Here is a 26,928-nt window from a genome sequence, read left to right on the forward strand (position 1 = left end):
CAAAATAATTACCTGATACGTGGCACTCACCTGCACTAATCTCTAAATAAAAAGTGGGTGTACATGTGGAAGAATGAATTCATGTACTTGTTGATATGAAACGTGGGGGAAGTGATTCTGCCCCTGTGCCCAGCACTAGTGCGGCCTCACCTCGAACCCTGTGTTCAGGTTTGGGACCCTCACTATGAGAAAGACATTGAAGTCCTGGAGCGTGTCCTGAGAAGGGCAACTAAGCTGATGAAGGGGCTGGAGAACAAGTGTCATGAGGAGCAGCTGAGGGCACTGTCTTCCTTGGACTTTCAAGGCACTGCTATGGGTTTACTTTCTGTGCTTGCTTGTACAGCAGTATGTCACTGCCCTTTCCAAGAACATTAATAGCTTTGAATATTAAAATACCACAGCTTTCTTCTCCTGTCTCCCCATCACCACAGCCATGCTGGAAGAAGCATAAAATTGTTCTCTTATCAAGCTACACATCTGATCATTATCTAAACTTTACTTGGTCCAATATTTGTCCTACGTTAAATGCTGCTGCTTTAAAAATCCTGATGAATTTCAGCTTCAGGGTATCCGCATTTCCCTGCTGAATAAGTTTCCATTGTATAATTTGCCTCTCAGCTTCAAATAACTAGAGTCCATTTGGATAAAAAGCCCCAAATGAGTAATAGCTATTAAAATTTCCAGACCAAAACAAAAACAAAACCCACATCAAGGCAGAGTTAGGGCTGCAAAAGAATATCAGTTACTCAAGGTATAAAGTGTAATGGCATATTGTATAAAGCATGTTATAAATTATCCCAAAAGTAAACATTCCCAAACCCCCAGGAAACTCAGGATTAAGGATAAAAACCTTAAAAGAAATCCAAACATCTTGAATTATTGAAATGCAGTACGAAGGCCTCCAAAACAAACTTAGCTCCAGCCCTGTAGCAGCACCACATTGTAAGCCAGCAATTATGATAAATGCATTTTGATATCTATGGCGCTAAATTAGCTTAACACGTATTTCAGAGATGATTTTTCATTTTGCTCCTTTGCATGCAACAAGTGACTACGACAAGCAAGAGAGGGTGAGCAGGAGACAAGTAACGGTATATATCCACACTATTAGTTTCATACTGTAACTGGTTGTTACTTAAATACTTAGAAATATAAAATGTCCATTGTTAAGTGTGAAGCTACAAGCAAAACACTGTTGTATCATGCATGTATGTTTCATCACTGTGAGAAGAAACCACTTCAGGCTGGACCAGTAAAACTAAATCAGGAAAGACTCCATTAGATTCGGTAACTTGTCAAAAGAGATTTAAGCAAATAAGCAAATGAGATTTTGATTCTTAAAGTAAAACACAGAAATGAAAATCTGAGAAGCAAACTTCTTACACTGCACAAGTTACCTATCTAAGCTAACTAAGCAGACAGAACTTTTCTAAGGAATAATAAGAAAAAGCATAAGAGGAGACGAATGTTTGCCAAAATATTCAAGCCCCAGAACAGTTGCTCATTTTCAAAATTGTTTTATTGCAGTTGGATAATACAGATAAATACCTAAGAGCAAAACCCAGTAAGTCACATTTATTTTTCTTTTGGAACAATTCTGCAAACTGGTTGTGTTTTATGATAAAGAACAAAAAGTTGCACTGCAATTCAGAACACTTTGTTCTTTAAAACTGGTCAGACAGGTGGGAAATATTAAAGTACTACAATTTAAATGAATAATTTTCCACTCAAGCTTCATTTCCCAGGTTGAACAAGTCCAAGCGAAAGAAACCATGACTTTTTCTGGTCTGGAGATGCATATCAGCTGGTGATGCACTTCAAGCTGTATTAATTTGATTAAAAAGTTTATCCTTAATAACCTGAGACATCAATCCATGTATAGCTTCTATGGTGGTCTTGCAGCTGAAAAACAAGCATAAATTCAACGTTGGCTAAACACTGAACTGTCATTTTATTTGAAGATATTCAGCTGTTCTGGAAGTTCAGGGTGCCCATAACCCCATGAATCTTAACAACTGTCCAGAAAGGAAAAGTCACACACAGCAATTTAACCATTGTTGCCCATAGATTTTTGTTACTTAAAAAGCAAACTGATGAGCATTATACTCACAAAGACCAAGTCCAGAAAACTTCTTTGCTTGGTAATTTAGGACATCTTACATTTACAATAGCAAGTGAGCTATTGGTAGGTTACAACTAAAGGCATGATAAAAGTTTAAAACAAAATAACTTTTACAAGGAAGAACACAAGTATGCATTGTCTTACCTGTCTCTTGTTGCTTTTGCAAGTTTGTCTTCTGATTTCTTATCATGAGTCTCTAAACCCAGCATGAAACTGCCCCTTCCAAGCTGAGCTTCTGACTGTTCTAATTTTTCAGACAAATCAAAGACTTGGCCAGTGGTGTAGTCAGCATTCTTAACAAAAAAGTCAACAAAAACATACTGAATTCTAAGCTACAAATTCAAGCATTTATACACAAAAAAACCAAAATCTGAAAAGAGCCTGACAGTAGTACTGGACATTTTAACCGATGTGTGCAATTGAAGTGATACAGAACACATGTGGCACACAAGTGGTGGTTGAGAGAACAGAAGCTCAACACCTGACAAATGCTCAATGCCTAAAGCCTGAAGCAGGCATTCTTCATTACTTTCTGCCTACACCCTAAGTTATATAAGAGTAAGTAAAATTCAGTTGCTTTTGCCTGTAAGAAAAGGTATAAAATTGAGAAAAGAGTTAAAACTGGCTTTTGCAGAAGGAAGGTTTTGATGCTGAGCTGTTACATCGAAGGTCTACCTGCAGTATTTCGGTTGCAACCTCGTTTTAACAGTTCCATTAGATTTTAGGAGTTTTTAAATCTTTTTCTTAAGTCTGTACTTATTCAATGCCATTACTGTAAGGCATCCTATTCATTGCTGTGCTGTAAAAGGATATAAAGTTAAAAGGTGCTTAAAACAAAAAATTAAGTGCATAGAGAACTCAGTAAAATTAAACATAAGTTATTCCCACCTTCTACTTTTAAAAAGCAGACATAAGGAACATTTTAGTATTTATGATTAGGAAAACCTTCCTTTCTTGTTTAATCTGACAAACAGATTTTATATCTCTTATCTATCAGTGTCCCATTAAGTGTTTTACAGTGAAGGACTTGCCTTTCAGCACTAATGAAGAGTAATACACGTGCATGAGAGGACACTATGGTACTTACAGTAAGCAAACTAGAAGAACTGAGAGTGTTCACCCAGTACTTGTTCCACAAAAGCTCCAGCAATTTACGATCCAAAGATGATTTAAAGTATGAGACTTCTAAAGCATAATACCTTTAAAAACAAACACACAATAAGCTTCTATCTAAATAGAACTCATTTGGCTGTGACACCCAAAGTACAGACATCTCAAAAAATCCTTATCAATGGCAAATAACTTCAAGAATTCAAAGCACTGAACAATCAAAAAGTTACTTCCAGTTCCAATTCTAACTCTAAAAGATTTTCATGTAGCTTTAATACAGGTATACATAACCCCACACATATTCCTGTGTTCTATTTAATTACTCTTTTAGCGACTTCTTCTGCAATGCAATGATGCCTTGTTCCATGCTTGGGATCTTCAATACTGTAATAACTGTTGCATGACTGCAGTTGTGCATATATCGCCTCTAATTAAATTAAGAGCATCTGACAGCAGTAAATGTTACAAACAGGCAAACAACCTTATGTTCTACCACACCTATTTCAAAATCAAGATAGCGCTACAGAATTTGCAAGACATGATAAAGCAGACAAAAAGCTGAGCTACGCAAAGTCATTAGTGTAAGGGAATTACAGCAACGTTAGTGCTGTATTAAACTTTATTTTCAGCAGGAAATTCTTGATTCAGGTTATCAGTAATCCTATTTTCTCTTGATTTCTCTAGAGAGTTATTGTGTTTCTCATTTCTGTAAGGCATTCCATCTAAGATAACAACGCTTTAAAATCTACTCACATGCCACACTAATATTTCTGTGACAGAACAAATACTGTTATTTCACATACGCTAAGCAAAATAAGGTACTAAGTCAGTTCAAAATCAGAAATCCAAATTGTTTGAGAAATAGTGTAATAAACTTACTTAAAAAGACTAAATGGAATCAGTTTCACATCCAGCGCTGAATGCAAATTAAAGAAGTTTGACTAAAATCATCCAGACTGCTACTAGAGCCTAGAGCCTAGAGCACAAGGCTTACGAGGACCAGCTGAAGGAACAGGGGTTGTTTAATCCGGAAAAATGTAGCTGAGGAAGACCTTATTGCTCTTTACAACTACCTGGAAGAAGGTTATGGTGAGGTGGGCCTCAGTCTTCTCTTCCAAGGAACAAGTGATAGGGCAAGAGGAAATTGCCTCAAGTTGTGCCAGAGGAGGTTTAGATTGGATATCACAAAAAATTACTTCCCTGAAAGGGTTCTTGAGCACTGGCAAAGGCTGCCCAGGGAAGTGGTGGAGTCACGATCTCCAAAGGTATTTAAAAGATGGGTAGATGTGGTGCTTACAGGTATGGTTTAGCGGTGGACTTGGCAGTGCTAGATTAAGGGTTGGACTCGACCTTAAAGGAATTTTCCAAACTAACTAATGGTTCCATGATCATTATTCAAGATCTCTAAACTTTTAGTCTGACTACCCATACTACTGAGAGGACACCACCACTCTAGTCTTTTCTGTTATCAGTAATTCAGCAACGTGACTCATTTCCAGTTTTAATTGCCTCTCTTTATTTAACAGCTGTTTCCTTCTAGATACGCTGGAAAATATTGCCTTGGTTTAGATGGAAAGAAATAGCTTGTACAAGAAGCCAGCTTCCTGAGACAGAGATTATAACGGTAACTACGAAACACTTTCAACTTAAACCAGCCTCACCAAATCAATTCTCCCAAACTGACCACCTCTAAAAAAGAGAGGATAACATGTATCCTTTCATGTTTAAAAGCACAGATTTATGGCCAACACTAGACTTAGAAGGTCTACTCTGAAATGACAGGAACATCACAGCTCTACAAAGATCTCTGTGTAGCTACTGTTCTGGGTTTTTCCTCAAACTGGATAGGAAGACCAATTCCCAATAGCTTTTATTTCTTCAACTCTTCAGGGTCAGACTTTGCATGCAATTACAAATGCACCAAAGAACAGATACTAATGCACCAAAACCATGAAGAAACCACACAACAGCCTACAGGACACACTGGTGTCAAGGAGAGCTTCAAGTTCCCTGTACACAGATGCTTAAGCTGTAGCACTTGTCAAACATAGGAAGGTAGAATTGAAACCAGGCTATTACTGAAAAAAGCGGTTCCATCTTTCCTTAGCTGCTCTTTGCAAAGACCATGTCTCCAACACCTGCCTCTACTTTCCACCACACATTTGCTTAACCAGCAAGAACATGTGCACAGCCACAAGTTGGACAAGATCAGGGGACTAACCTGGCAAAACAAATGCCTTGCCAAAAAAGTAAAGATAGGCATGACGTGAGGAACATGTGGCTGGGGACAGAACAATTAAAGCTAGTCTACCTTTTTAATTCATGGAAAGCAAATTACTTGGAGAGAAAAAGCAGTTATTCTTCCTGTTGCTGGTGTTATCCTCAAAGCAGCTCCACTTTCCAATCCTACCCAAGACAGAAACAACCCTAACATGCCCGGTGATGCAGGATAAAAAGATGGACAACACTCACCACTACTCAGAAAAGCAAACAGATTGAAGTGTCCCTAGCCCTGCTGACTCTTTTCTCCTTCCCCTAAGAAAGCATCACTACTTAAAGGAGTTCAGAATCACCTGCTAAAGCTTTTGATCTTTAAGCTTCAGGTTCATCTTCATCTTTATAACAACTCTCCCTTAAAATATTTCCTGATAATTGACAATAACACTTTTGCACAAAACCAACAGTGTTAAAGCAACAAAGAACTTCAAGACAATTTGAAGCACCTCAAAAAACGTACTTTTCTGTATTGAATCACTGATCTAAACATAAAAAATGGACAACCAGAGTTAGCAGTTTTGACGTTACTTACTGTTTACAATGTACACCAAAATCTTCTATTTTATTAAGCGGAATAGTCTGGTACTCAGAGGGACCTTCATCTGGAGGTTTATAGCCCTAAAAATGCAACAAAGGGTAAAGATGACACAGTAATTTTGGGTCTTTTAAAAATGCCTTAACCCTTTGAAAACACTTCACAAAAATTCCAGTTGATGCAATTCTAGTTTATTTTTCCTAAGGAAACCAAAATTTCCCCCAGTAGCCTGAAATTTGGAATTTTCTTGGATCTCAGATTTTGCTAGCTTTACTAGCAGTCATTACGCTTACAGGTCTATCAAAAAGCATGTTGGGAGCAAACAAGTGGTCACAGTTGAGATTTTTCAAGCAAGTAAGACGGCAAGTTATGATTAGATAATTTCTTAGAGCAAAGAAAGTGCGAGTTTCGTCTAAGATAGTATTTCTCTACCTATTCTTGGAAGTGATTTCAAGTCTCTTTTGAGAGAAGACAGGAGGCATGAGAAGAGGGAAGAAACATCCATGACTTTTGTCTGCCTTAGGGATACCTAAAACTTCAGTTACTTATTTAGCCGAGATGGTGCTGCTCACAGCTACTAACTAGGCAAGAACTGCCTGCAAACCACTGTGAGGACTTCCTAAAAATACACTTCTAATGTGCATTTTCTAGATACAATTTGGTTTTCAGATGCAGGATTCTTCTCACTGCTCAGAATTCTGAAAGCATTTATGAAGTGGTTTAACCTAGAGAAGTGAATATTCTTACAATAGTGTGTGATTCAGGAGATCTCTTGTGTTTTGTCAACACCAAAATAATGCCCGAATGCGACTGGGAACCTCTCACGTACATTTTTGTTAATTATGATTTTATCAAATATTAGCCTGAAGCTCTTCATGAGTCAGTAATAACCAGGGATTTGAAGGATATACCTGAACTTTATTTAATTTAAACCTAATAGCACAGTTATATCTCTGCCAGAAGTATAAACAGAAGACTGCATTTGGAGATGTAGATCTCCAATATTTACGTGATTTCCTAGTTTTTAGCCTAACCATTCCACACTGTTTAATTAACTCATTTTTTTGCACAGTATTTTGCGAAGATTCATAATATGTATTTGAAATAGTCAAGTGGATAATTTTGAATCTTGTTTTTCCAAAATGAAAAGCAGATTACAACATAAACCCCACACTATCAACATTTGGGTTTAGGGCTAAAAAATGATAATGAAGAATTAGTATAACTCTAGTATGATGAATTCTACATATAATTATATCCATTAAAAAATTGCTATACTGAGCTATTTAATTTTCAGTCAGCTCCACTATCTAGACAGCCCATTTGATTTAACACTGCCAAAAATCTAGGAAAAACAAAGTAGAAGCCAATCTTTGTAAAGGTAACCAATATCTAAAGACAGGCAATAACCAGTGTATCATCACATCTTTCTTTCAGGATGAGCAATGACATGCAGTATCGCACAGCAGATCGAACTGTCAGCTGATCAAACTGCAGTAATCTTTAAAACCAATCTATTAGTTATTGAAAGACAGTTTAGTGATCAAGCCCGAGATAAGTTTAACTATTTACCTTAGGGTATGTCCTAAATGCTCCAAGATTTACTTTTCCTGCAGATATTGTTCTTGTTGGATCAATCTGTAGAAATACAGGTAATGCTTGTTATATCCATTTTGTATCCATTTTATAAATTATTACAGGCATAAATTAAATCTACAGTAATTGTGTTTCAGAAACGTAATTAGTGCAAGTTGTGTTAGTTTTGTCATAAACAATACTTTTTTTAGTTGACATCTGTTGGTATGAGACTCTAAAAGGGTGGGAATAGCAATAGCCTTCTCTGGACCATTTTTTCCAAACTAATTTTCCTTGTTTCCCAATACTTTGAAGAAATGGCACTTAAGAGCTACCAATAAAACATAATAAAAAAAAAAAATCTGCATTTTAATTTTATAAGCACTAGAGATAAGAAATAGTATTATGTTTGTTTTGGTGGTAAGAAGAGGAAAGTAACGAAGGAATCTCCTTGCAAGCGTATTTATTAATGCCATGTGTAATTTTAAAAGTAATTAAAAAAAGGTAAAATAAAAGCAGCCCCAAGGAAAGCATATGAAACTATGTTGTAACAAATGAGAACAAATATGGTAGAAATACTTAAGGGTGACTTATCCTTTTTTAATGCAATTCTTCCATCAGAGCTGTATTTCCTCTTCCTGACTAGTTTCAGCCTTTTTTTCCTTTACTTCCCTCACCAGCAATGGTTATACAAGTAGTATCTAAGATAAGGTTTTGCCTTTGATTTCGGATGTGATGCAAAGCCTGGAAGACCCTGAAGGGCCTGAAGAGTTTATTCAGATTTTTTCTTCAAAGACAGATTCTTTAGTGCCTTCTACCTTGTACTATGCCACTCATTTAGTGGCTAGAAGGCATTCTAGCTTCCAAGCCAAAGAACCCTACGAACATGCTTTGCTCTATCTCTTTGGTGAAGGGGCTGGAGAACAGGCCTTATGAGGAGCGGCTGAGAGAGCTGGGGTTGTTTAGCCTGGAGAAGAGGAGGCTGAGGGGAGACCTCATTGCTCTCTATAACTACCTGAAAGGAGGTTGTAGAGAGGAGGGTGCTGGCCTCTTCTCCCAAGTGACAGGAACAGGACAAGAGGGAATGGCCTCAAGCTCCGCCAGGGGAGATTTAGGCTGTACATCAGGAAAAAAATTTTCACAGAAAGGGTCACTGGGCACTGGAACAGGCTGCCTAGGGAGGTGGTTGAGTCACCTTCCCTGGAGGTGTTTAAGGCACGGGTGGACGAGGTGCTAAGGGGCATGGGTTAGTGTTTGATAGGAATGGTTGGACTCGATGATCTGGTGGGTCTCTTCCAACCTGGTTATTCTATGATTCTATCCCAATAGAACAATCAACAAAGAGAACAAAAGAAACATATTTTTCTTTTATTGCAGGAGGCTGAATATGGATTGCTCAAAACACATTTTTTTTCCAAAAGTACCAAGCGAACTTCAAGTTGAGCGTAACATATGGATTTGTACAGTGCTACTATGCTTGGAACAATGAAGTGAAAATGGCCTGGGTAAGCAACGGTACTGGCTTGACTGGTACACGGGCAACAAAGCAAAAGAAGCGATGCCCATTTAGAATTTGTATCCAACACTTCCGCTGTGCAAAACACATGCTCCTAAGATGTTAACAGGCAGAAATATATAAATTATTCCCCCCTCAACATAAGTTTGCTATGTAGTTTTATCAACTATCAGGCAGTACTCACAACCACTGCTACGAAGGGTTCTTGAAATTGCTGATTGAGCATCTGGGTGCTGACGTCGATCCCAGAGAGCCAGCAGCCGTAGCCAGGGTGACTGTGATACCAACCGATTGCGTTTTCTAGGCGACCAACCTAAGAGACGTCAAGGAAAACAAACGCAGCGTTGGCCTCCATTCTGAAAGGACCAGCTGCCCTCTGCTGGGCCTTCCAGCATACTGCAGCACGGGGGGAAGATTAAAAGAAACAGGTAGCCTGCAATGCTAACTTACCAACGCTAAACTAAACATACACCTTAGTTTGCTAAGCTATTTTTAGAAGCCATAAAGTCTGTAGTATTAACACTTTCTGTTACAGCTGCTACCATGGTTGGACTCGATGGCTGGACTCGATGATCCAGTGGGTCTCTTCCAACCTGGTTATTCTATGATTCTATGAAACAAAGGATTTGAAGGAGGCAGGAGCTCCTTCTTCAATGACAGCTGAAGTACAGAAGAAATTCCACACCAATGGTAACCAAGCCAGAACTCTTCAGTGTGGAAGGCAAATTTATTAGGATGACTATGACATAAGTATATATGATCTTCTGTCACGTATGGTTTGTCAGCAGAGAATGAGTATTTATTACTTAGGACAATAACACATCTCAGAGACATACAGAAAGATTATTGCTGGGTACAAAAATTTACTTCAAAAAGGCATGTTTTCAAACACCAGAAATTATTGCCAGAGCACACTGTGAAAGCCAAAAGATGATTTTTTCAGATTTTTAGGACCAGAAAAAAAATCAAAATAGGATTTTCTGAATAATAACCCTAGCTACCTCAACAGCCACTGGAAGAAAAACAAACCAACAAACAAGAAAACAACTAACACCCATCACACGTAATTTTGTAATCTTCTCTCAGGAAATGCTTACTGGCTGCTCCATACTGAGCTGAACAATTCTGGTACGAACCTACATGCCAGTTCTTAATAGAGTTCTCTGGTTGGATGCATCACATGCTTGGTTTTGCCAAAGACTGAATATGTCATGAAGGTTACATCAGAAAAATGTTAAGGAGAGACAGAATACACAAACTGCCTCTTGAATGGAACACTGATTTACATTTTCTTCACATCTCCCATAATAGAGAAGTTGAGACCAACAAAACATTAAAGAACATGTTATTTTTCAAAACCAAGTATCACATTTTGAGTGTATTAACATCAGATCCTGCCCATGGAGAAGCAAGTAACAGGAACACTGGCATCCTTAAAGTGGTTATGCAGGGGAATATAGCAACTTGCAATCTAGTATTAAAAAGAGTTATTACAGGTACAACTGCTCATCAAAATACAACATGGGACAAGCCAGCAGGCAAACTCTGCCAGAGCACCAGTAAAAGTGAGTTATTATATTTGCACACAAGTTCTTTTTCAAAACTGTGAGAACGAAACTGTACAATACAAACAACCAGAAAAAACACTTCCTATCCTATGAGCGCTCCTACATAAACCTGGACCGTTTTAAGCATAAGACATACTAAAGGTACGTATGTCGTATTCCTGATCTACAAATAGTATCTCTGACACACACATATTTTGTATTTAATTTTGCATATTGTTTTCAGAAGCACGTATTATATCACCTATTTTAGAAATGGCTTGTTCCCTCCTTGTTCCGGCCACAGGCACCAGCTGCAGCCACAAAACAACTTCCTGAGCAGTAAAAATCGTTTCTAAAGGAAAGGAGCTGATGACCTACTGGAAGGCATGGAAATATATATATATGAAAATGCTTAGAGGGCCCCATGTTCTTTGCTTCTGACAAGTTCTCCTTCCCTGGAGTGTTCAAAAAATGTTTAGAGATGTCACTCTGGGACATGGTCTAGTAGGCATGGTGGTAGGCTGACTGGATAATCTTAGAGGTCTTTTCCTACCTTAATGATTCTATGAAACGGGGCAACTGGAGCAGCCACTTTATCACTGTGGGAGGTGGGGACGCCTGCAAACCCCAGCACATGTTCCTGTGCTATTAGCTCACCAGATCCCCAGCCTCACCATGGGGCCAGAGTAACACCTCCTGCCACTGCTCCTCACCTGCTTGGCATTCTCGATGTACGCAGCCATGTACTCGTAGGCAGCTGCCTGCGCGTTGACGCGTGTCTCGGTGCCCTCCACAGGCAGGGCGAAGCTGTCCATAATGATCATGGTTTCCCCGTCCACCTTGCCCAGCATTAGCCCCATCACCTCCAGGTTGCCCCCTGACCTGGCGTGCATCACCATCTTCAGCAGGGCCAGTGCCGAGATCTTGCAGTACTTGAAGTAATGGTGACTGTAAGGGAGAGGAATGTTTCAGTTTTCAATCTCCAACTGCTAAAAACACAGTGAGGTACAGGAGTGTGTCCAGAGAAGGGCAACAAAACTGGTGAAGGGGCTGGAGAACAAGTCCTGTGAGGAGCAGCTGAGGGAAGAGGGGTTGTTTAGCTTGGAAAAGAGGAGGCTTTATCATCTAAAGCTATGCTTACTGTGTTTTTTTTAAGCTTTCCCTGTCTGCTCAAGAAAACAGGGCACAACATTCTAAACCACCATGCGCGAGTAGACAGATTTAATCTATTCTATGCTGCAAATACTAAAATGACATCAGGAAAACTGGCAAAACAGCAATTCCCATCCATGTCAAACTGCAGCAAGGCTGGAAGGGGAGGAACCTGCCTTAAAAAAGCAACTGTATGTCACATCTAGTAAGGAACTTACAGATTATATGGACACATAATTGTGTCATTGGGAAATATTTTCCTAAAGTTTCCCCAAAACTTCCCAAGCTCTGGGAACAGCCACGACTGGCCACTTCTCTACCCCTGTGAGGGGCATTTAGAACAAGCTCTTACTGTCACAGACACGCTTCCTCAGGGTCTGGAAAAGAAGTCTTGGGAGGAGTAGCTGGGGGAACTGGGGTTGTTTAGCCCAGGGGAGGCCGCAGGGAGACCTTCTTGCTCACTACCAGTGCCTGAAATGAAGATGTGGCAAGGTGGGGACTGGTCTCCTCCACCAAGTGACAGGTGATAGGCTGAGAGAAACAGGCTCAAATTGCAGCAGGGGAGGTTCAGATTGGAGATCAGGAAAAGTTTCATCACTGAAAAAGGAGCGAGGCACTGGCAGAAGCTGCCCAAGGAGGGGGCGGCGTCACCATCCCCAAACGTGTTAAAAAGGTGGATGGACAAGGTGCTTAGGGATCTGGTTTAGTAGCAGACAGGTACGGCTGAACTCAATGATGTCTTTTCCTAACAAGCGATTTTATGGTTCCATAGCTATGATTTTACGATCCTACAGCCCAGCGACCGGGGCTCAGGCTCAGCCCCGCCCCCCCCGCCCCGGCCCCACTCTCGCTCACTCCTTGGTCCAGGGCTTGGCGGCCAGGATCTCCTGCTGCTGCTTGCGGTCGTACTTGTAGATCTCGTCGATGCTCTGCGCCTCCTGCATGTTGTTCGCCAGCTCCCACGTCTTCTGCGCCATCCCGCTGCCCGAGGCACCGCTCCCGGACGCCGCCATCGCCCCGCGGGCCTCGCCAGACGGCGCCGCCGGGCCCCGTAAAGCGCGCAGCGTACGGCGCGGGGCGGGGCAGCGCAGCGCAAAGGCCGCAGCGTACGGCGCGGGGCGGGGCTGCGTAAAGCTCGCAGCGTACGTCGCGGGGAGGGCGGGACAGCGTAAAGCGTACGGCGCAGGGAGGGGTTGCGTAAAGCGCGCAGCGTACGGCGCGGGGCGGGGCTGTGTAGAGTGCGCGAAGTGCGTTGGTGAGGGCGGGGGGCGGGGCCGCGTTCTTCGGGGCGCGCCGCTCATGGATAGTGTGAGGGTCTACGCAGCGTACGCTGCTTACAGCATGAGGCGGCCCGGGAGAAGCGTGCGGGGCCGCAGCGCGTGCTCCCTTCCCTTCACCCCGCCCCCCCCGGTCTTCCCTCCGGCCCTATAGTGTTTCACGGCCTACAAAGGCCCCCGTGGCGCAGCCACCGCCTCCCTTCCTGCTCCCATTGAACAGCGCGGCCCCGCCCCTGCCCTGGCCCGGGGAGGAGGTGGCGGTGAGGCCGGAGGCGAGGCCTGGGGCCGTGGGCGTGGCCAGAGACAAAGGGGGCGTGACCAATGCAAACCGGCGTTGCTAGGGCGGGAGGGGGCGTGGCCACGGGGCAGGGGGCGTGGCCAGGGAGGGGGCGCAGCCAAGGCAGCACATGTGGGCGTGGTCATAGACAGAGGGGACGTGATCCGGACAGAGTGGGCGTGGTCAGTGCACCGCTGTGGGCGTGGCCAGACTAGGGACTGTGTGCGTCGCTGGCGGCGGCGGGGGGCGTGCCCAGATCAGAGACGCGGCAATCGGCTGGAGGGGCGTGGCCATCGGCGGAGGGGGCGTGGCCTCAGCGCTGGGAGGCGTGGCCCTCGGAGGCGGTGGGCGTGGCCATAGGCCCCCTCCCACCGGTTTCCGGGGCGGCGGCGGGACGCGGAGGGAGCGGCGGCAGCCGGTGAGCGGGGCGGGCGGGATCCCCTGTGCCGAGTCCCTCCACCCCTCGCTTCCCGGCACGCTCCGCTGCCCACCCTGCGAGGAGGCCGAGCGTGTCCCGTTGGCACGCCAGGGCGGGGCGGGGGATACGAGGTATCCGGGACGCCGGGCCCGGTGTGGGTATCCGGGAGGCGCTTGTTGTGCTGCCGTTGCCTGACGACGAGCCCGGGGAAGAGGAAAGAGGGAGGGCGGTGCTAGAGAAAAGGCGCTGTCACTCTTGGAGAAATCGGTGGGATCTGCTGGCTCGGGAGGTGTCCGCAGGTTAAATGTGTTTTTGGAGCAAAGCGCGTGTTCTGGAAAAGTAAATCAGCCCTTACGGGATGGAGGGAACGCGGGCTGGGGGGTTATTTTGAGGGTTGGCTGCCGTCGCGTTGTGCTGTCCCACTCAGTTTATTAATTGTGGGTGTCCAGACCCTGGAATTTAATGTGCTTTTTCAGCTAAGAACTTGCAAGAAACGAAGGTGAAAAGAGCAAGAGTCGTGCAATCGTAGAATTGTTAAGGTTGGAAAAGGCCTCCAAGATGATCAGGTCCAGCTGTGATCCCAGCACCACCGTGTGTACCAAACCGTGTCCTGAAGTGCCATATCTACACACTTTTTGGACATGTCCAGGGATGGTGACTCCATCGCCTCCCTGGGCAGCTTCTGCCAGTGCCTCACTCCTTTGTCAGGGATGAAATTTTTCCTGATCTCCAATCTGAACCTCCCCTGGTGCAACCTGAGCCTGTTTCTCTCATCCTATCACCTGTCACTTGGTGGAGGAGACCAGTCCCCACCTTGCCACAACTTCATTTCAGGCACTGGTGGTGAGCAAGAAGGTCTCCCTGCGGCCTCCCCTGGGCTAAACAACCCCAGTTCCCCCAGCTACTCCTCCCAAGACTTCTTTTCCAGACCCTGAGGAAGCGTGTCTGTGACAGTAAGAGCTTGTTCTAAATGCCCCTCACAGGCGTAGAGAAGTGGCCAGTCGTGGCTGTTCCCAGAGCTTGGGAAGTTTTGGGGAAGCTTTGGGAAAATATTTCCTAATGGCACAATTATGTGTCCATATAATCTGTAAGTTCCTTACTAGATGTGACATACAGTTGCTTTCTTAAGGCAGGTCCCTCCCCTCCCAGCCTTGCTGCAGTTTGATATGGATGGGAATTGCTGTTTTGCCAGTTTTCCTGATGTCATTTTAGTATTTGCAGCATAGAATAGATTAAATGTCTACTCGCGCATGGTGGTTTAAAATGCTGTGCCCTGTTTCTTGAGCAAACAGGGAAAGCTTTAAAATGAACACAGTAAACATTGCTTTACACGATAAAGTAGATGCACAAGATGCAGATATAGTGCATATGGTGCAATACATTTGTAAATAGATGTTTTTATCTTGAATAGACAGACAAGCATTATTAACTCTGTTTGAGCATAGATGTAATGAAAGTATAATGCTGAAACTTGCCTTATTTTTTTGAATATTCACATGCTTTCTGTTTCCTGATATAATTGGTTGAGATCTACCTGGCTGGCTCTCAAAGTTCTTTGTGAAAGCTTCCTGTTATGAAAAGGTTATGAAAGGTTATGAAAAACTCTGTTTCAAAAGTAAAAATAGATAAAATATGTTTTTTCTGGGATGCTTTCAGTCAGTAGTATATAACTAAGGCAGAGCTATATAACTCAGGCAGTGTGTATAGGGGCAGTGTGTTCATGTAATTTCACTTTGAATAATACAGTGCTTTGAGAATGCAAATATATCCAAGGTTTAAAGATGGAGAAGTTGATAGACCTATGGCTTCAAATATATTTTTAAAAATATTACTTACAAAGTATGATGTTTTAAAAAAAATGAAAAATATGTTGTTTGCACCTTGTAGTTTTGGGGGCATATGATCTATACTTGGGTTTTCAAATGTTTTCAGCATATTCTGACTTTCAGTTTTATTCCATGCACTTGCCCATAGTCTCCAAGCTTAGTTTTAAATCTACTTCTTTTGGTAGTAATAACTGAAAGGCTCTAGAAATGCACAAAGTGCATTTAGATGCATCGCTAAGCTAAAAATAGATTATTTTATTTTGGATTGAAGTGGTTTTGTAGTGGCGAGCTTTACCTTGGTATGTTTGTACAGTCATAGGAAGCCAGTTTGAAGGTAGTTTGGTGCTGTCACCTCTGAGATAGTTCACTGTGAAACTGAGGACCACGGATAGAAATGTGTTACCTCTTTTATTAAAGTTGTGGCTAGTTACAATGTCTTGACTTGAGACGGTAGATGATAAAATCGATTAATATTCAATAAGGTATTTATTATTATTTATAGTATATACATACTGGTATATTTCACAAACTTAGCGGTGCACATTCAAATTCACAGTCTTGGTGTACTTAAGAATTTCTCATCTTTTTCCTTATCTTTCATTCTCTTTCATTCTAATATATGCTTTTCATTTATATCATTAAATTTACACTCATATGTTTTAAAAAGATCAAGTCAAGCAGAAGGATGTAAGACATGAAATGTCTAGCTATTTTCTTAGAGGCATTGGGCCACTTTTCCTGGCTATTTAGCTGTATTAAATTTTTGCTGAATCAACAGGGCTGTGTCATTAGTCGTCTTTGTGTTCTTCAAGGCCTGGGATTGTGAGCTTTCTTCACACCAATTGAATTGCCTGTGTAGTTCGACTGTAACTGTTTTATCTTTGTTTTTTAGTTGATTATATTGCTCTTTTGAGCAGTATGATAGGAGTGCAGAATGCTAGGATATGTATTGTGTTCCTCATACTCCACAGAAAAAATATACTGTGAATAGTCTTTCCCTTTATACCACCTCTCATAATAGGTTTGGTGCCATTCCAATGAAGTGATTTGGAAACGGTTCTAGAGTTTATAAATATTATTGTAAATAGAGGTAAGAAATGTACATGTTACAGTCCATGAGCTTTTGGAAAGGCTTCTCACTGTGCCTCCTTCTACCTGTGGTAATTTTGCCCTTGGTGGAGATGCAACACTGGATAGGTAATGAGACTAGTTGTTAAATTCTTCAGTATGACAAATTGTTCCACCTGTTCAGAATGTTTTTTTTTTCAGTGTTATTCTTATGTAACCTAATAGGCTAAATCATATTTATCAGTGCCTGGGATCTTGCCCTCTTTTAGATTTGTTTTATCCTGTATCAGTGTGCAAAACTAATGAGATTAAAGATTGAGGACAAATCAGCTGGGGGAATTTATTTTTGGAATTGATCGTCCTGTATTACCACTAGAGTTGTAAATAGGTTGTCCTACTTCTGCTTCTTTTGTAACAATATTATGATTTTATAGTAGGAATCAAAAAATAGCGTTAACTTAAGACAAAAAGTTTTAAGGAATACACTTTTAAGGAATACATCAAACAGTTGTATTCCTTAATTTAAGTTCGCATGCAATTTTTTGAATCTGTCTGATGGAATTTTGACATTTTTTTCCCTCTTCATTTTACTTCTGGTAAGCATTTCATAGAATCATAGAATAACCAGGTTGGAAGAGACCCACCGGATCATCGAGTCCAACCATTCCTATCAAACACTAAACCATGCCCCTCAGCGCCTTGTCCGCCCGTGCCTTAAACACCTCCAGGGAAGGGGATTCAACCACCTCCCTGGGCAGCCTGTTCCAGTGCCCAATGACCCTTTCTGTGAAAAATTTTTTCCTAATGTCCAGCCTAAACCTCCCCTGGCGGAGCTTGAGGCCATTCCCTCTTGTCCTGTCCCCTGTCACTTGGGAGAAGAGGCCAGGTCCCTCCTCTCCACAACTTCCTTCTAGGTAGTTGTAGAGAGCAATAAGGTCTCCCCTCAGCCTCCTCTTCTCCAGGTTAAACATCCCCAGCTCGTTCAGCCGTTCCTCATAAGGCCTGTTCTCCATCTCCCTCACCAGCTTTGTTGCTCTTCTCTGGACTCACTCTAGAGAATGTAAGACTGTAGCTTATAACCCTAGAATCCCTAAGGAGAGGAGGCCTCATCTGTGCAGCTTTTGATTTCCTAAAATTTAAGGTTTCATTGGGTTACTGCTGCCAGGCTCATCCCTGGCTGTAGGGGCAAATCCCATGCTTGGAAGCTGCAGGCACAAAACTCCAGAGCTCGTTAGTGGGGCTTGTTTTATCTGCTGGTGTGTAAGTGGAATATATGTCTTTTTTTGAAAAATATGGAAGATGGGCTCAATCATCTCCCTGGGCAGCCTGTTCCAGTGCCCAATGACCCTTTCTGTGAAGAACTTTTTCCTAATGTCCAGCCTAAACCTCCCCTGGTGGAGCTTGAGGCCATTCCCTCTTGTCCTGTCCCCTGTCATTTGGGAGAAGGGGCCAGCACCCTCCTCTCTACAACCTCCTTTCAGGCAGTTGTAGAGAGCAATGAGGTCTCCCCTCAGCCTCCTCTTCTCCAGGCTAAACAACCCCAGCTCTCTCAGCCGTTCCTCAGTCTCTCTGGACACACAGGTAGTATTTATTCTGCTCATCTTTGCAACGTGTTTCCTAATATACTTGTATCATTGACATATTATTTATTTCATACAATCTGTAAGCCTCAAAGATGCTGAATTAGACTCAACAAAACTGCTGGACGGTCTGAGTTTAGATACCAGGTATGAGGGCATTTCTCAGAACCTGTATAAACAATCCTGTTGCTTCAGTTGTGTGGGTAGTATTGCATGGATTTGAGGGTCATGATTTTCTTTTCAGTTTCATGCTTCCTTTTAGCATGGAATATAACGTATGTATTTTTTATATGTAGGCTTGGTTTTGCAGAACAACTCCTCCAGTGGAGTTGGTAAAAATGCGGTGCGGATGAAGACAAGTAGGCTTGTTTTCAGTCATTCTTTTTGGTTTTGTCTTTCATCTTTCCATGGTTACTCAGTATGCAGCTTTGCAGTATTTTTAGTTCTTATAACACTATCCTAATAAAGAATATTCAAAGTCTGAGTGTGTGCTTTAACTTCTGTGCAGTTTCATTGCCATGAATTTGATTCACCTTCACAATTTTTACTATGAGGCTATCTGGGGGCAGCAGTATACTATAAATTGCGCAAAGAAGATGCTGAAATTTCTGCTCTGCAGGGCTTTCATTTAAATAGCACAATTAATGGAAGAGAGCTCTTCCTCGGTACATGTTTTCTTGCACATGAGTGCCTTGTCTCATCATGAGTCAGTGCTGCCTCCTATCCACACGTTACAATTAGTGCAGAACTGTAGCTGTTCTTATTGCCTCTGCTATTTTATTGGTACAGGAGATAATGATACACTGTTGACTCCAACTCTGCAAACACTATGCATGAATTCTGTGTTTTGTGGGGTTGTTTTTGTGGATCTTTTTGTGATTTTTGGTTTTGAATAAGCTTGATGATTTTTAAGACTTCTTGCAATAGTAAGTTAAGCACATAATTGATTGCACGATTTGATCCTTATTTTAGAGTATTTGTTTATTTTGCACTTTTTGTACTTGCTTTGTCTAATGATTCCCTTGTTTATTTTTTATGTTGTCTAATTTTGATTTTATAATTCACTAACAATTAGCTTGAGTTACTATGTAGTGAAGGGCTATTGGTAGACTTGGAGTTAAAAAACCTAACTCCAAACCACTTTAACCCGGTGAGAAAAAAAAAAAAATTAGAGAAATACCTTGAGGCTTATAATCCGAAGTCGTTGAATTTACTCTGTTGTAAAACATCAAGTAATGCTCTCCATAAGGAAGGACCCTCAGGTTGGGTTTCCTGAGCCAGGTTTTTCTTTGCTCCAGCAAACATTTTAAGGTTTGTAGTTCTGTGGGAGAAAATTGAATATTACTTAACTACTGTCTTAAATAACTATTATTAAGTGTTATTTTTTTTGCGGTTCTGATGTAAAGGCAATGTTCTTTGTCTTTTCTGTAACCTTAGAAATGATGGCGGATGATTTAGACAAATTTATTGAAGATCAGAAGGCCAAGTTGGCACAAGATAAGGCAGAACTTGAAAATGATCCACCTTACATGGAAATGAGGGTAAGAGTATTTAATATTTTTCCTGAATTTGAACACTTCTGTTGTGAGGGTCTTGATTTAAGCTTGCTTTTACTGTGCTCATAAAACTGTATTTGTCATTAAAGTATAAATTAATGATCTATATATTGGAAGTAATTTTTAACTTAAATACTTTGTATCTGTGATTATGTACATTTTTAAAAGCCTGTTTGCCACCAAGCATAGTCAGTAGTGCTTGTGTTTTACAAGTGGGAAACTCTTGAACATGGTTATTCCTTCCTCCCTCCCTAGGGAAGCTGACTAGCAGGGATCTGCTCTCTGCCCTTTCCAGAGCATGGGTGTTGGGATGGGAATGGAAATATCCTCAAAAATTCTGTTAGAGAAACTAGGAAATATGAAAGGCAAATTACTTAATCCAGTTGATTAAACAAAATCTATTCTTATCACAATTTTCCTATTAGAAATTTTAATACCTACTTCTAAAGCTATAGATTTTAGTATTTGCAGATCACCAAGTTGTTTAATAGTGTCAGTACCTGGCAAAAAGCTATATCTAAATAATGAGAGCTCGCTAAATATTATGGCAACTAAATAAAATCCTCAGTAAAAAAGGGGGGTTTGATTTGCCTGTTGTTTGACTTACAAAGCTCCAAACAGCTTGAGCTTATAACAGCTATTACAATACTGCATTTTCGCTCCCATTTTTGTTTCATCAGAAAGATATGAGAATTCGTCTTCCCCCTTCTGTGGGTAATATAAGTATTTTACATAGTTATAATAATTCTTTCCAGAAAGTTTTATTAATTCAGTCTAAATATTAATTCTTCGGGACCTGTGAAGGAGTTTGGCTTCTGTTATTTTTGCCTCCTCTGTGCAGAGCAAGTTTATAGAGGAGGAGAATGTTTCCAGCCTGCAGTTCAATAAAACCCTAAGCTATAAGGTGAAAGTATAGTTTCAGGGAACAGGTGTGTTAAACTTGCTCTGTGTTACCCTGTAATTCTTCCACATTTTCAGGCAGGGTGCCATACATCAAACCAGCCCTCATAAAAAAAAGCAGAGAGGGTATGTGCATACTATGAAACAATTGTAGATTATGGCACAAAATATGTTGACCACATATATTGTGATTTATGGCATGAAATGTATAGAACTAATAATTCCCATGTTGTAGAGGTGAACTACTTTTTTGGTAGTATTAGTGAAATGTATAACCTGCTTAATGTGTTAATCCAGCTTTCAGTCTCTCTACTCTCCAGTGCTAGTAATTATGTTAATAATGTTTTTCTTATATGGGATATTTCTTTTACCTTTTCATGCAGCAAAGCATTTTGGTTTTTTTTCAGATTAAGGAACCAGAGAAGCTTTCTGACACGAGCAAGATGTTAATCTCCATGGCTAAAGAAAATATACCTCCAAATAGTCAACAGAACTCTCCTTTAGGTACGGTGGATTTTTTTCCCCTCTGTCTTCTGGATTTAAGTAGCATTTAATTATCTTTGATAATTTTTGGGAGGGAATTACTGCTTTTCATTTTTAATTCTAAGAACATAATTATAATTGAAGTGAATCATTGAATCATAGAATCACCAGGTTGGAAGAGACCCACCGGATCATCGAGTCCAACCATTCCCACCATTCTCTAAACCATGCCCCCCAGTACTTCATCCACCCGCACCTTAAACACCTCCAGGGAAGGCGAGTCAACCACCTCCCTGGGCAGACTGTTCCATTGCCTAATGACCCTTTCAGTGAAGAATTTTTCCTTATGTGCGTAATTAATTCCTTAAGTGCATATTAATTCTTCTGTCTTCTAAATGTCTTGGGATTTTGTGGAATTTTTTTTATAGTTATGCTTCTTTTGTGAATAAAGAAAAGCTCTTTTTTCTTGGAAAGGTATCTGTTTAAAAAAAACAACAATAAAACAAAACCACAACAGTAAAGCAAGTGAATAAACCCCAAATCAAAAAGCTGGTTGCCAGTTCTTGATAGATGGTCTGTCCTCTTCTGTTGTATTTGGGTTGAGCAAAACATAACATGCTAGCTTTCCTTACTTGTCCTACCATCCGCTTCTGTAGGCACTACTGTTTTTCCTTACTTACACCTGTGTAGCTCAGTTTTGTCTTGACAGCTTTAGAGCTTTTCTATGTCTGTCTTCTTGTTGGTGAGTAAATCTTCTCATGTGTAGACACTTCGGGTTTGTACCTCATTAATTTTCATACTGTGCTCACTGTAATTCTGAAGCCTTCAGTGGGAGTAGAAGCTGTCCTTTTATTTTATGAATTCATTTTAAGAAGATGTGTCAATGGATATTTGATGTTCTTTACATAGTGCTAATGTAATCTAGCTTTTAAAAAAGTACTCCTGCTATGCTTAATATCACGTCCTGTCTATAATTTTAACAGAATTTGTCAGCAGAAAAGTGCATGTCTTAAATTACAGAGGAGCATGAGCTTGTGAATCTGGGGTCCTGAATTTTATAAGGATGTTATGTGAGTAGAACTTCCAGCCATCCGCAAGGCAAGCTCCTCTAAAAGCTTTACAGCAAAACTTCACTAAAAAATTATCTGGAATGATAATTGAATATTCCATGCTGCCAGAAGTCAAAATGGATAAACTTGGCTAGAGGACAGCACTTGGATATGTATTTACCTCACATTTTTGACATTCCTCTCCAGTGGGGTGGAGAGAGAAAAATCTTAAGTGTGAAAGTAAGAAAACTTGTGGGCTGAGATAAAAAGACTTTGTGAATTACATAGATAATTCTAATTAATAATAAATAAATAGATTTAGCCTAACAAATAAGGAAAATAACAAAGAGAAAGACAAGTGTTGCAAAAGAAAACAATTGTTTGCCATCAACTGACCAATGCTGAACCAGTCTCTGAGCAGTGGCTGTCCCCCAGCCTCGCTCCTAGTTCTGTAGTTGAACATGATGTCATGTTGCGGGATATCCCTTTGATCAGTTGGGGTCAGCTGTTACAGCTGTGTTCTCTCTAAACTTCTTGTGCACCTGCAGCCTACTCACTGGTGAAGTGGTGTAAGAAGCAGAAAAGGCCTTGGTGCTGTGTATGCACTGCTCAGCAAGAACAAAAAACATAGAATCATATAATGGTTTGGATTGCAAAGGACCATGAAGGTCATCTTGTCCAACCTCCTGCAGCGTGCAAGGACATCCTCAGCTAGATTAGGTTGCTCAGAGTCCCATCCAACCTGAACTTGAAGATTTCCAGGGATGGAAAGCCTCCCGTGTTATCTCTGTTTCCAGCACAAATCCAAAACATAGCCCCATACTAGCTACTATGAAGAAAACTCTATCCCAGCCAAACCCAGCACATTTTATAACTGTACTTTGGGTGCTGAACACATTTAGCTATTACTGGATGGCTGTTGATATCATTGGCTGATTCTGACTCAAAGCAATGTAATTCCTTTGGGTTATATTCAATAAGGACTTGTTCCTTGGTAGCTGCTAAGTATGTTCAGTAGTTCTGGCAGTAGTGTTGATAATTGGGCTGAATGAAGTAACAGTTACTTCTCAATGTACTAAATGCATGCAAACTTCTGTGTAAAAATGCATTTAAAATCTTAACATTTTTCTAGAAAAAAATATCAGTGTGATTGTGTCTGGTTAACATTGTGAAATGGCAGATAAATATAGCAAATACAGAATGAACAGAAGCAGAAATCCAATTAAAAAGAGAGTATATCTCATATTCCAATGGAAAAATTCAGCCAAATGGTGCACAAAATTAGGACGAGTTAATGTTAACTGGAGTACTTTTGTTCTGCTAGGCTCTTCTAAATTAAGTTTTTGAATTAGGTAGTTTTCAAACATCTTCTAAATCACTACCCATAATTGTCTCATTGCTTCTCTGGTGGCCAAAAAAAGGTCTTCTGTAATAAAATTAACTTTAAACCGTCTTTTATTTGAATATTTCACGTACTTGAATCAAAGCACTTAATTCTCACTATTTTTTTTTTCTTCTGTACTGAATTTTAACTGGCTTCTGTGCATGGATCTTAATGCTGACATACTTTTGATTTTTTTTCTTGGTTTCCTGTAGTTAATCCAACAATAATTTCATGTGGAAATAAAAGGCAAGAGCAAGTATCTGAAACAAACCATTTCCTTTTCTGTTTCCTAATCCTCTTTACACTTATTTTCTTGAGGGTTGGAATGGCACATTATTTTTTAACAGAAATCATGCTTACCTTATGTGCAAAATTAGGAGAAAAGTAACTTGCAGGTTGAAGAAGAAGGTCCCATGCAGGTTTTGATTAGCACTTGAACTCTGCAAGCTGTCTCAAAATAGCGTATGATGTATTTAATTGGGTGTTAGGTCCTTGGGTTCTACAGAACAGCAGTATTTCTCCTGTTTTGGATTGTGACAATACATTCTGACTTAGCTGAAATTATCTCAAGCCAAGCCAGCTAAATGTATTTTTTTACTAAGTGTTTTTCAACCTTCTATCTGTTTTGGGAGTAGAGCAATTGCCAAGTTAGCAGTTTTCAGTGTTTATATGATGTTATTTTTACTGTACAGACACTGATTAATGCTCTAAATATTTATAAATACTGGAGTCAAACAAATTACCATGTAATAAATCGGGACTTATATAAGGGTAAATCTTGAAAATCCCCCTCTTCCCTTTTATTCCTTGCTACTCATTTTACATAGGCCAAAAGATGTAGAAATGCCGTCAGAGGAACAATAGGAAATAAAACCCCTTTAACAGTTGCAATCTTTGTCTCTGCTTGTGTGCTATTGTGGAATTCACTATAGCTCTCTGTGGGGAGTAGTGAAAGTGTCTGCAGAGGTGGGCTTCTGGGACAGAGGATATATTTTATAAAAAAACTTTAAAATATATTTTGGGAACAACAAATGACTTGCAGAGTATTATATTTTTATAGTGCAGCTGTTATGAGACCTGACAGTAAGCTTGAAAAAGTACTAAATCTGTGTTTTGAGTCCACTACAATTGAAAACACTGAGTTGGAAAATAAAATTAATAATTATTATCATACGGTCAGGTTCCTTCTAGCTGTGTGGAAGCTGATGTAATTTTCACATGCTTTATCCTAAACAACTAGCTTGTTGCTTTCTAGTTGCAGAGCATGTTTTCTGTTGTGTGATAAGCACAGCTTAAAATAGCAGAATAATTTAGAAACTAACCTGTCAAAGGAGATTTCCTGTGAAACAGACAGTAACAAAGGCAATATAAAATAACATATATATTGTAAATATTTGTCTGCTTATCCTAATCAATTCAGTTTATGCTGCACTTCTTTTGTAGTAGAGAGAAGCAGCACAAGGACTAGAGGAAAATTAACATCCAAAAACCAATCAATTTTTCTAGAATGCTTTGTACCCAACTACTCATACAGAGCATTTCAGCTGTTTTGTACTTACTGGTTGCATAGTTATTTTTTTATTGCTGATGTCTAATAAAAATCCTGATGTAGCTTTTGCAGAGTATGCTTTGTATTGATACAAAATAATAGGATAATAATATTCAATTGCATTAAACTTTCAGGTGACTATGGCTTAAGTTTACCTCTTGGAGAAGAATATGAACGAAAAAAACATAAACTCAAAGAAGAACTTCGACAAGATTATAGGCGACATCTTTCTCAGGTAAAGCTTCTTGTTTGATTGCCTGAGTTTAGTGAGTCTTTAAAATTACTCTCTCTTTTTAATTGAATGAAAATTAATAAAATCTTTGGAAAATCCTTATAAGGAGGCATCCATTATGAATGATGGCAGATTTTGAAGACTTGAGTAAAAGTAATTTCAAGATGTCACCACTAGGAAGGGTTATATATTCCAGGCTTCTACTGATCTCATTGCCATAAGACTATGTATTAGTACATTTTATTCTATATGCGTCTATTTATTTGTCTGTACTTCTTTCTTAGTTTCTTCTTAAGAATTTAAAATATCGTCTTTTGCTTCCTTAAGTACTTATATATTCTGTGGTCTGTAATTCAGGTAAGATTATTCCTATAATTAGTGTGACTCCATTTGACAGCTTCTTTTCAATTTTAGAAATAAAATACCTTTAATGTTCTGCTTGGCATGATTTATTAAATGTGGCAGTAGAATTAAAATTGAAATGATATGTATGAAACATCACAATCTTGGGAATATTCTGTATCCCTTCTAAGTCTAACAGAAAAAAATCATTAACTGAATATTTTCTGTTGTCTGAAAATGCTGGTTATCAGTGTCTTTAGTTCTTGAAAGAAAGGATTGGCTTTAAGAAGAGCAGGTTTTTTTTTGTTAAGTCAGATATTTTTGATTTAAAGACTCTTTTTAAATAGTATCTTTTCCCTGTCTTTTAGGGTATTTCACAGGCAAAAAGAAAGGTAGGGTGGCTGTAATATTTTTTTTCCTTCAAATGAGTTGCTTTTGCTTTGAATTAAAGCTTTGTGCTCTTTGAATTTAAAAAAATCATTACTTTTTGTGCTTTTTATGTTTTTGCATGCAGTAGAGATCAGTTGTGATTAGCATTGTTTGCTTTGTGCGGAATGATTACTTATTATGTTCTGTTAGTAAGATTTCAAAGTACTTGTTGATTTCTTCTTTCCTTTGCAGTTGCTGTTGTTGCTGTCTAATGCTGACTCTACAAAGGGTTTTCTTTTAGTAGACATTTGCTTCAAGGCTTACCAGTTACAGAAGTGTTATGACTTGATTGGTTTTTTTTTTTTGATGCATGTGCTTTATAAAGCCGGAATAAAATAGTAAACTATGAAATATTATAACATGCAGTCAGAACCAGAGTCAGGACTTTTTTCATCTCTGTCACTGTGAAATCTCATCAGTGCTGTTTAGGAAAGCGGTAGAGCCAGGTCATAAGCACCTAGCGGCCAGAATGCAAGAATGCAAGTATGCAAGTATTTTGAGGAAAAATGATACTGGAGGCACATCTTTGCAAGCTTTGTTTAAATACAGTAATTTAAAATTATTTCTATCGTTATACTGTCAAGTATATATACTTCTCAGGACTAATACTTTCCACCCAGTTGTTCAAATTAAGCAGCTTCAAAAAGGACTGGGAGATAATGTGGTAGAAACACAACATTCTGTTTTTTTTATGAGCCTTTGAATAGCATGCACGTGGTACAAA

The 26,928-nt window shown here is 40.1% G+C and overlaps 2 protein-coding genes across 3 annotated transcripts in view; one reads left to right on the plus strand and one right to left on the minus strand.

The window, feature by feature from the left end:
* Positions 1-1,501: 1,501 nt before the first annotated feature.
* On the minus strand, positions 1,502-12,899 carry COPS5 (COP9 signalosome subunit 5). Its single transcript, XM_069854203.1, has 8 exons — positions 12,690-12,899; positions 11,396-11,630; positions 9,320-9,448; positions 7,617-7,682; positions 6,042-6,127; positions 3,210-3,321; positions 2,267-2,415; positions 1,502-1,902 (listed from the first exon to the last, which is right to left on the minus strand). The coding sequence occupies exons 1-8, from the start codon at positions 12,845-12,847 to the stop codon at positions 1,818-1,820; spliced, it is 1,020 nt and encodes a 339-aa protein (XP_069710304.1). The 5' UTR covers positions 12,848-12,899; the 3' UTR covers positions 1,502-1,817.
* An 868-nt stretch (positions 12,900-13,767) lies between these two features.
* The window catches only part of CSPP1 (centrosome and spindle pole associated protein 1), a 64,716-nt gene continuing 51,555 nt past the window's right edge, over positions 13,768-26,928 (plus strand). Inside the window, exons 1-5 of one of the 2 annotated variants that reach the window (XM_069854206.1) lie at positions 13,768-13,806; positions 19,718-19,821; positions 21,144-21,240; positions 25,336-25,436; positions 26,144-26,167. In XM_069854206.1, coding sequence (XP_069710307.1) covers positions 19,720-19,821; positions 21,144-21,240; positions 25,336-25,436; positions 26,144-26,167 — 324 coding nt within the window. In that variant the 5' untranslated portion in view covers positions 13,768-13,806; positions 19,718-19,719. Of the gene's footprint in view, positions 13,807-19,082; positions 19,207-19,717; positions 19,822-21,143; positions 21,241-25,335; positions 25,437-26,143; positions 26,168-26,928 lie in introns of those variants that run through there. The other variant, XR_011337183.1, reaches the window with a different exon arrangement.

This window comes from Phaenicophaeus curvirostris, chromosome 3 (assembly GCF_032191515.1).
Source record: "Phaenicophaeus curvirostris isolate KB17595 chromosome 3, BPBGC_Pcur_1.0, whole genome shotgun sequence".
Lineage (NCBI taxonomy): Eukaryota > Metazoa > Chordata > Aves > Cuculiformes > Cuculidae > Phaenicophaeus > Phaenicophaeus curvirostris.